The sequence below is a fragment of the Schistocerca serialis genome, chromosome 11 (assembly GCF_023864345.2).
Source record: "Schistocerca serialis cubense isolate TAMUIC-IGC-003099 chromosome 11, iqSchSeri2.2, whole genome shotgun sequence".
Taxonomy (NCBI): Eukaryota; Metazoa; Arthropoda; class Insecta; order Orthoptera; family Acrididae; genus Schistocerca; species Schistocerca serialis.
The window spans coordinates 47,280,026-47,289,473 of record NC_064648.1 but is presented as its reverse complement, the minus strand read 5'-3'; the positions used below and the strand labels follow the sequence as shown (position 1 = coordinate 47,289,473).

The window sequence follows — 9,448 nt, the reverse complement described above, 5'->3', positions numbered from 1 at the left end:
ATTGGCTCGGTGTATGAATCAAAGTAAATGTAATTTTATTACCTGCAGTTCCACGACTTGCGTTGCCATCTCAGCTGCACCATCGTGACTGATGAGTGTCGAGATTCGTGTGTTTCATTGTAAAATTGCTTTCATGTGCTGAAATTTGGGCCTCAGGGTTCTGTCTCGAATACAATTAGAATTACTTTGGGTGTTGCAATCTTTTATTTAAAGTACAGACAAAAATAGGATAGGGGCAGGATTTCCTCTACATAGTGTATGTGGCATCGCTGCTTTCCAACTAATTTCCTGTATCTGGTGACTGCTTTCCGTTACAATCAAAATGAATCTATTGTGTCTTCATAAATGAAGTAGTCTACAAGTGCAGGGCATACCGACAGGAGAGGAATGTGGAAGAGAGAGTGGGTAAATCAACTGCATTACTCTCTAAAGTCAGAGTAAAGGTCCACGTCGTCTGGTAGGTGGTGGCGTGTTTTGCAAGAGCAGCATTACAGCTGTGTGGGAACTGTGAGGTGTGAGGTTGTGCTCTGATTGTGTTTAGTTAAATGTGGACTGACTGTATAGTTCCAGATGATGGGCATGTGATGTAGTGTGAATATTGCTACTAATATCCCATTGTTATTAAACGCAGGAGGTATGGTAGAGTACAATATTTGTTGAAAATGCTGTAGTAAATTGATGTAAATTGCTTCTGATATCAGAAGCGAAAATTCTGGTGATAGAACTGATATAGGAATGATCTCAGTATGTTGCAAATTAGAATAGTCTGATGTAGAACCTTGTTGGCTGGTGTGAAATACTTTTCGGCGATTAGATATTATAGATCAGTTGTGTTTGTTCACAATGAACTGTTGACTTTTGTAAAGTTTAGTTTAGTAGTGTACTCGAGACGTTTTTTGTGAGCTACTAGAGGAGGGGAAAATTAGTCAGTGACAGTAGGATTGAATTTTTGAATTGTTTATTGAAGAAAGATGCAAATTGTTACTGGAGAAGTTGTTTCAGTTTTTTTGCAGAGAGTTTGTTGGACTGGCTGCCTCAAGACAGCATCTCCATCAGCCGACTGTCCTTGTTCTCCCTGGCGAGGTCCACTGCTGTGGCCCCACTGTCACCAGTTGTGGCATCCCTTTCGGCCCCCGCCTCAAGCAGGGCAGCCGCCACTTCTGCGTTGCCACAGCGTGCAGCCAAGTGCAGCGGCGTCCACCCACTGCCATCCCTGGCCTTGTGGTCAGCGTTACCCCGCAACAGCAGCCGCGCCACAGCGGCTCTGTCCCTCTCCGCAGCCACGCGCAGAGGCGTCCACTGCTGCCAGGTGCTCCTGGCGTCCACAGCCGCCCCCGCATCCACCAGCAGCCGTGTCGCCTCGACGTCTCCCCTGGATGCTGCGACGTGCAGGGCGGTCCACCCCCTCGCCCCACCCCTCGCCCTCACGTCGGCCCCCACGGCGAGCAGCGCCCTCATCTCCCCCACTGCTGCCTGCTCAGTCACCAGGATCAGCCTCCTGCCTCTCTGCTCTGCGGGGAGCCTCCTGCACAAAACACACAAATTGCCACTCTCTGCTACAAACACACATCACACATAATGAGTAAAACTGCCACATGAGACAACACAACTGCAGTGAATACTAATCTGTCCTGAAACAAACCTACCGTGTCTCTCCTCCTGCAATACAAAACAGTGCGCAACTCTGCGTGTATTAAGCTACAGTAAATCTGTTCTACTTCCATCATAAAAAAAATCTTTTCTCATCATCAATTACAAATACCATTGTACAATCTGAGAATTACGTTGTCACATTTTGTCACACTCATTCCTGGAAGTCAGCTCCTTTGATCTCAGTACGCTGTAGCTAACCAGTTGCTCACCTCCACTACAGAACAGCCTTGTTGCATCTAATACTACTACTCTGTCTGCAGCTTAACTACCAGATATCACACTCAAGACGAATCCCATCTCCTGGTTTTCGAAGTCACTCTCCTCATATCCCATAAAAAAAAAAATTCAATCCAATTATCGGTCCATTTCTTGACAAAGACTCGCCAAGTACTGAAAGTTTCTGACAGACAGAGAGGCAGACACACACACACACACACAGAATTGTTCAGATATAAAAATACACCAAACTGGCAACTCTGTCCCCATAAAAAATTTGTGTGTGTGTGTGTGTCAGATTTGGTGGGCCTGATAGCGAATGCACTTTCATCTAACATGTACTATCATACTCAAAACTACCCGAATGACCAGAATTGTGTTTCACTTGATTTGTAGGCAATCCACATAACACAGATCCTCTGCTCCTTTTGGGTACAGTCGTTTCATTATAACACATGGTTACTGCAAGAGAACACAAGAGACAGCTGCTCTGTGTGACTACCAGTCTAGATGGAAATTAATACTACGATAATACAAATACCAGAATATATGGAATTAGAGATTACACAGCCATTACACCTGTAAACGCAAATTTATTGCAATAAACGACACATGGAAAAGCAATTTTCACCTTGAAATTGTACGACGAAAATTTTGTTTCTGCAGTACGCTCTCCAAATACAATCCATCAGCTACTATTCCTGTTAGCAATAACATGAAATATCATAACGATGGTTTCACAAGTGAGAAAGAGTGCTCATGTGTGAAATGATACGCCAGGATTCGAACCCAAACATGTGCCTCTTGTGAATTTTTTGATGACTTTGCAGACGTGAGGAAACAGTGAAACGGCAGAAATATATCATATGACAAAGTTTTCTGTCGACCAGAGATTCGAACCCAGGACTTAGTTAAGTAAGTACAATCAAACATTAGAAAGCGTCATTTTTAGCCAGTGGCGAGATGATAGACTGAAATGACAAGACGAAAATGTTTGGCTTTACCAGGATTCGAACCCTGCACCCCACTACATTCACTTCTTGTCACGTGTAGACGTTGCATGTTGGCTTACTTCAACAGCAGCGAAATATTTACACGTCTGAATTCTAAATAACAGGACGAAAATTTCTGTGCTGACTACGAATCGAACATTACACACTTTGTTGTTGACTATATACAAAGACACGTTGACTATCGAATTCTTTTTCACGAGGAGCTAGGGGCGGCATGAGCCTGACATGATATGACGAAAATTTTCGTGTCTGACTTGGGAGTCTAAACTAGTACCCATCATTATTTTTGACAAAGCCCAGAGAATCATTAACAATAATTTGTCACATGTAGTTTAATGCGCGCACGTTGCAACTTGTAATGACAGGCCAGGATTCGAACCCAGACATGTGGCTTGTGGAGGTCTTGTGGACTTTGTACACATGACGAAACAATGAAACGAAGGAAATGTATCATCTCAAAGGGCTCAGACGTGACGAAAATGGAGATTTGAATGCGGCACCAATATTTTCCATATCTCAAGCTCAATTACAGTAAGAGTCAAGTGCCCTGTGACCTTGCATGGCGATTGACTCATTGATAAAAAAAATACCGCGTAAGAGAGGTAACTGCTGACAGAGTTTCGACCTGGCATGACTTCCTCCTCTGTCCGCGCCCAATCAATACCGACTCTCCTCCAGGTTACCAGAGATGGGGGAGATGCTGCTTCTGCTTGATAAAAAAAGATTGCCTGACGTGAGAAACGAACACAGAACTTCGGCACACGTAGCTAGAATCATTTGAACTTCTTTAACTAATAACTTTTAGCACGAATTAAAATTCATGGAAGTGACAGGATTCGAACCCACTAAGTGCAGACTAAAACTGGCCACCTTAACCACTTTTTTCCATTTTATTTTTTAACCACTACAGCATCCCTTCCTCCACACGATATCTTCCATGCCAAAGCTTTATTTTTTAATTTTTTAGGGCGTCAGTGTCAGGCAGGTGGCGATAAAGAGGGCACAGGTGAAGAACCCAGAGGCCCATCCGCCATGCTGTCTCAGCTGTCCGCTTTCCTTGCGATGTTCTGACTTTCTTGTTCAGGCAGGCAGGCAGGCAGGCGGGGGCGAGGAGGCCTGGCCATGACTCCTCCCCCACACCTGTCACCGAAGCGATCCTTTATTTTCGTGTACGATTTTTAAATTTTTTTATTTTTAATACTTCCTCCAGAAGACCATGTCCACACACAATCATCTCAGCTGTGAGCAACGGCTTGAAGTTCGTGTTCACGACGCTTTGCTTTCCCATTTATTTCGCAGTATCTTCTCAGTCATCCAATGCATCAGTTCCCGAGGCTTGTTGGGGAAGTTGGTCCTCTGCTGTACCTGAGTACTCCACTCGCTGGAAGCTGCGTGCTGCGGTTCCTGATACTTGGGGTAATGATGGATGTAACGCAGAACAGAAGAAATCAGCAGTCCCTTGTTGTTGTTGTTGTTGTCTTTTAGTCCAGAGACTGGTCTGATGCAGCTCTCCACGCTACTCTATCCTGTGCAAGCTTCTTCATCTCCCAGTACCTACTGGAACCTACATCCTTCTGAACCTGCTTAGTGTATTCATCTCTTGTTTTCCCTCTACGATTTTTCCCTCCATGCTGCCCTCCAATACTGAATTGGTGATCCCTTTAGGCCTCAGAATATGTCCTACTATCCGATCCCTTCTTCTAGTCAAGTTGTGCTACAAATATCTCTTCTCCCCAATTCTATTCAATACCTCCTCATTAGTTATGTGATCTACCCATCTAATCTTCAACATCTTTCTGTAGCACCACATTTCGAAAGCTTCTATTCTCTTCTTGTCCAAACTATTTATCGTGCATGTTTCACTTCCATACATGGCTACACTCCATACAAATACTTTCAGAAGAGACTTCCTGACACTTAAATCTATACTTGATGTTAACATATTTCTCTTCTTCATGAACGATTTCCTTGCCACTGCCAGTCTACATTTTGTATCCTCTCTACTTCGACCATCATCAGTTATTTTGATCGCCAAATAGTAAAACTCCTTTACTACTTTAAGCGTCTCATTTCCTAATCTAATTCCCGCAGCATCACCCGACGTAATTCGACTACATTCCAATATCCTCGTTTTGCTTTTGTTGATGTTCATCTTATATCCTCCTTTCAAGACACTGTCCATTCCGCTTAGCTGCTCTTCCAGGTCCTTTGCTGTCTCTGACAGAATTACAATGTCATCGGCGAACCTTAAAGTTTTTATTTCTTCTCCATGGATTCTAATACGCACTCCGAATTTTTTTTTTGTTTCCTTTACTGCTTGCTCAAGATACAGATTGAATGACATCGGGGAGAGACTACAACCCTATCTCACTCCCTTCCCAACCACTGCTTTCCTTTCAAGGCCCTCGACTCTTATAACTGCCGTCTGGTTTCTGTACAAATTGTAAATAGCCTTTCGATCCCTGTATTTGACCCCTACCACCTTCAGTCCCTTATTCTGGTTAAAAGTAGTTCTGGCATTTGGAAAAAAAGTAAAATTAAATGTAGCAAAAAGTACCATGACTTCTGTCGTGAGGATAAATTTTTGGTCCGGGATTCCAACACAAAATAGGGTGCTTCTGACCTACGTACTTTAGTGAAGATTTCTATTCCCTTAAAAATAAGTAAATTAACCAGTAAAAAATACCGTTTAAGACAAAAGAGCTTAAGGACGATTCATTATGTTGTTCTTGTTTTTACGTCGTTTGTTATTCACTTTGCATACTGCTTCACGTAACTATATTAACTGAAAAAATTTTGCGAAGTTTCTCTCGTAGTTCTTCGCCGCCCCGTGGTCCTCTTGTGCCTGGCGTGCTTGCGGCGCCCCATCCAACGTCCGCCCGTTTTGTTTTCTTCCGTTACGAGGTAATACGTTGTTTGTCCTTTTAGCCAGTTTGCAGCATTTCTTCACTGTAAATGGGCATGGGACGTCGCTAGGATTCAAAAAACTGGAAGGCAACGTATTGTGCGCAGTGCTCGTTTTACTGTGGCTACTCGTTGTCTGATAACTCGTCAGATGTCCTTCACTTCGGCGCACACAAACCTGTATTCTTCGGTGTCCGCCAGGTCACAATTCTCCCGAATTGGCCAATCACCCCGATGCATTGCATGAAGTTTCGCTGTGGTTTCTACTTTCCTGTACCGAGTAGTTTTCACATTTGTTGGTAGGTGAAGGGTGCCGATGTTGGTGCAAATGGCCTTGCAGTTGCAGTGCGAGCACTTTTGTACAGTCACGTTTCTGCTTTTGCTTCTCATGAACTCCACGTACATGTTCTTAAGTTTTACCATATTCGACGGGAAAAACCTCTGGTTTGAGTGTAACTGAGTTCGAATCGAAATTGTTCAAAATGATAAGAGGCATTGGGGACGTGCCATACATCTACGGGTGGATGCAAGACAGTGGGAGTAGTTTCGCCTGCTAAGTGGGACATGAGGGCAGAGGGTGTCTTCTTCCACAGCTAGTATGTGCAACACACGAATAGAGCTTGTGACTTTCTCCCAACGTCGGTGAGATTTAATCCCCCTTCCACCCCCCCCCCCCCACCCTCACATACACCCCATTTCGGGATGAGACGGTCAACATGTCAAACTTTATCTTAAAAATATTACCACGAGTTACAAAATGGCCCAATGGCCCAAAGCTGAGAGGAATGTTGCTGGTGTTTCACATGGAATGGGTACAACCTGTGCCACACAGTTGACTTTGCAGACCATGTACATATTTGCAAAGTCTGCCCGTGGTATGTCATCAAGTCTTCTCACGCTATGTTCTTTGTCAGTAGCTGGCACGCTGGCAAGTGTTTTCCTAGAGTTGGCAGCTGTAGTACGGTTTATAACAGACCTGTAGTCGAAACCCAGAATTTGCATATGGTTGACTTCATTGAGGTCTCGCGTGTTTCGCGGAGATATTCCACGCCCCACATTCACGATGCGTGATTTAGCGTTGCTCAGCTTCGCACCTGATGCAAGTTCGTATTTGCTGACGACCTGCAATTCTTCAAAATTCTACCAATGATGTCGGCAAAACACTGGGGAAAGTCCATTGTTTTCAGAAGGCACTGGTTGCTCACCCTGTAGAAAGCCTTCTCGAAATCGAGCGGCATTACAGCGCAGTGAAACGTGGGAGTGAGTGCCGCAGCTACGAAGGGTGTGTATTCACAAACAGTTTGGATAACTCATCTCTCTTTACCCACACTAGTTTCATACGAGCCAGTTACCTCATGCATTATGAATTTTACTCTGTGGGCAAGAACGCGCGCCATAAATGGAGAAAGAAACACAGCTAAGGAATTATTCAATGCCACAAGTAATCAACGGAATTGCGTATTCAAAAAAATTGAGATGTGTGTCGGTATAATAGGGAAAATATAATTTTAAATAGTGTACATGGTCACAGTTTGTTAAATTTTTCACCTTTAGATCGATGGGCTACTAAACTGAAACTGCGATGACATTCAAGATGATTAAGTTAAGATGTCCTTAATGGTTTTGGATGTGGAAGTCTCTAACTTGGTAACAGATGACGTGAAGAGGAGACAAAATGTTCAGGCTTTTACTCGGTATAGAACCTAGAACTAATGCAGCGTTCCCCGCACAGAGCAGTCACGTTACCATTTAGCTGGCTAGCCATAGCCGCTACTACTGATCTCTCACTGCGGTATTCTTCCTCAATAGAGAGATTTAGTAGCGTTAAATCAATCTGCAGTCATTTTCTTGAATAATTTGCCTTATTTGAAAATTTGTCTGAAAATAGTGAAGCTGTTAGTTAAAAAAACAGTAATATCGATTTGAAGTTATAAAGATTATTAATTGTAGCATTTATGCACTCTGATCAAAATTGCGAAGTTCTGTCACGGTTCATTTCATGAGTGTTTGAATTTCACTTTAATATTGTGTTGGCGTTTGCACAGCCAACTATATTTTGAGTAGGTTTAAAGACTGCTTATCAAAGCATATTTTTTATTTAAAGAGTTACAGTTCGTTGTGCTTTACTTAACAATTGTTGATGAGAATACTTACCACTTCCCATACACACATGTGTACTTTTGTTAATGAGCATGTTTTTTAAACCACGAAAGTTTAAGGGCCTTCATGTGGGGGAATTACCATGTTAGCTATTCTAATGCAAGTTTGTTAATGCACAGGCAAATAGACCCTGATGTTACAGGGTGTGTTCATTAATAGACCCCCTGATTTATACCAGAATCATTTGATGTTCTGCCCTGCCATAAAACTAATAGCAGTACTAATGTTTGTTGGTGATTGGTTCTATAAATTGCTGCATATAGTTCATTTAAGGTACGTGTTGTTGAGAGGCACATTTTACCGTTTGCTATTTCGCTGACCATTTCTTACATGACTTCCAAGTTAGTAGTACATTTGTCTGCAAGGTTAGGCTACTGTTTTTTAGTGTGCGAAGATAAAAAGAAAGTGTGTGTGTGTGTGTGTGTGTGTGTGTGTGTGTGTGTGTGTGTGTGTGTGTGTGTGTGTGATGCAAGGTTATGTTAGCCTTATCACTGCCTTCTGCTTTATTATATTGTTTGAAACACGAACGCCTAATTAGGCTAGCGACCGATATTAATACATATTATAACAACTTGCTTTTGTGCTGAGAGAATGTCTGTTCCTGACCCACCTGTTTACTGTTGGTTATACTCTACTGGATAGTTGCGGAAACAAATTCCAGTCTGTTTGTTTTGTTCCCATTAGGTTATCTCACAGTCACTTCTCAAAAATTCCTCACAGACATTTACCATTAGCATCAATTGCCGTTTAAGGTGGTCAGTGTTACCATTACAAGTGCTCCCTCCTGCAACGTTCCACAAACTTCTGGGTGGCGGACTTGCTGCAAGCCTTCACTCTTTATTCTGGGAAATTCGTATGGCTGCTTCTGTGTATCGGCTCTTAGGGAGGGAGGCAGAGGCATAGTTGGGGAAGACGTGTCCAGCTGGAGTACTTCACAACCACACACACATTCGAAAATCAGGTATTGAATATAAAGGTGTACCCAGGAGCAGATGTACAGTCAGATCACAAGTTAGTAATGATGAGTGAAGTGAATTTTAAGAGAACTGTCATGAGGAATCAATGTGTAAATAAATGGGATACTGAAGTACTGAGGAATTGAATGGGAATTTTCATTTCTATGAGGCTCTAGATAATGAGATAATGAATACCATCGCTGGAAGCTCTGGTGAACAACAGCTGACATCTCTGAAAAGGCCAATAACAACAGTTTGACAGACAAATGTAGGTACAAGGAGAAGAACTCTGAAGAGCTCTTCGCAAATGGAAAAAAATATTTGAACTGTTTGACGAACAGAAAAAGGACAAGACAGGAATACAGAATTATGGATCACTAAGGAATGAAATTAATCCGAAATTTGAGGGAAGTAAAAGTAGAATCATTGCTAGAAGAATTAGAAAAAATGAACATAGGAAGGACAAATTCAGCATGCAGAGAAGTCTGAACAATCTTCAGTGAAATTAAATGCACAGGTGTCAAGAAGAGTTCGAAAGGAATTCCA

The 9,448-nt window shown here is 42.6% G+C and overlaps 1 protein-coding gene across 1 annotated transcript in view; it reads right to left on the bottom strand.

Moving 5' to 3' along the window:
- Nucleotides 1-1,035: 1,035 nt before the first annotated feature.
- LOC126426420 (ankyrin repeat and protein kinase domain-containing protein 1-like) overlaps nt 1,036-9,448 on the bottom strand; it is a 42,720-nt gene continuing 34,307 nt past the window's right edge. The window contains exon 4 of the mRNA XM_050088338.1: nt 1,036-1,525. Coding sequence (XP_049944295.1) covers nt 1,036-1,525 — 490 coding nt within the window. The remainder of the gene's footprint in view (nt 1,526-9,448) is intronic.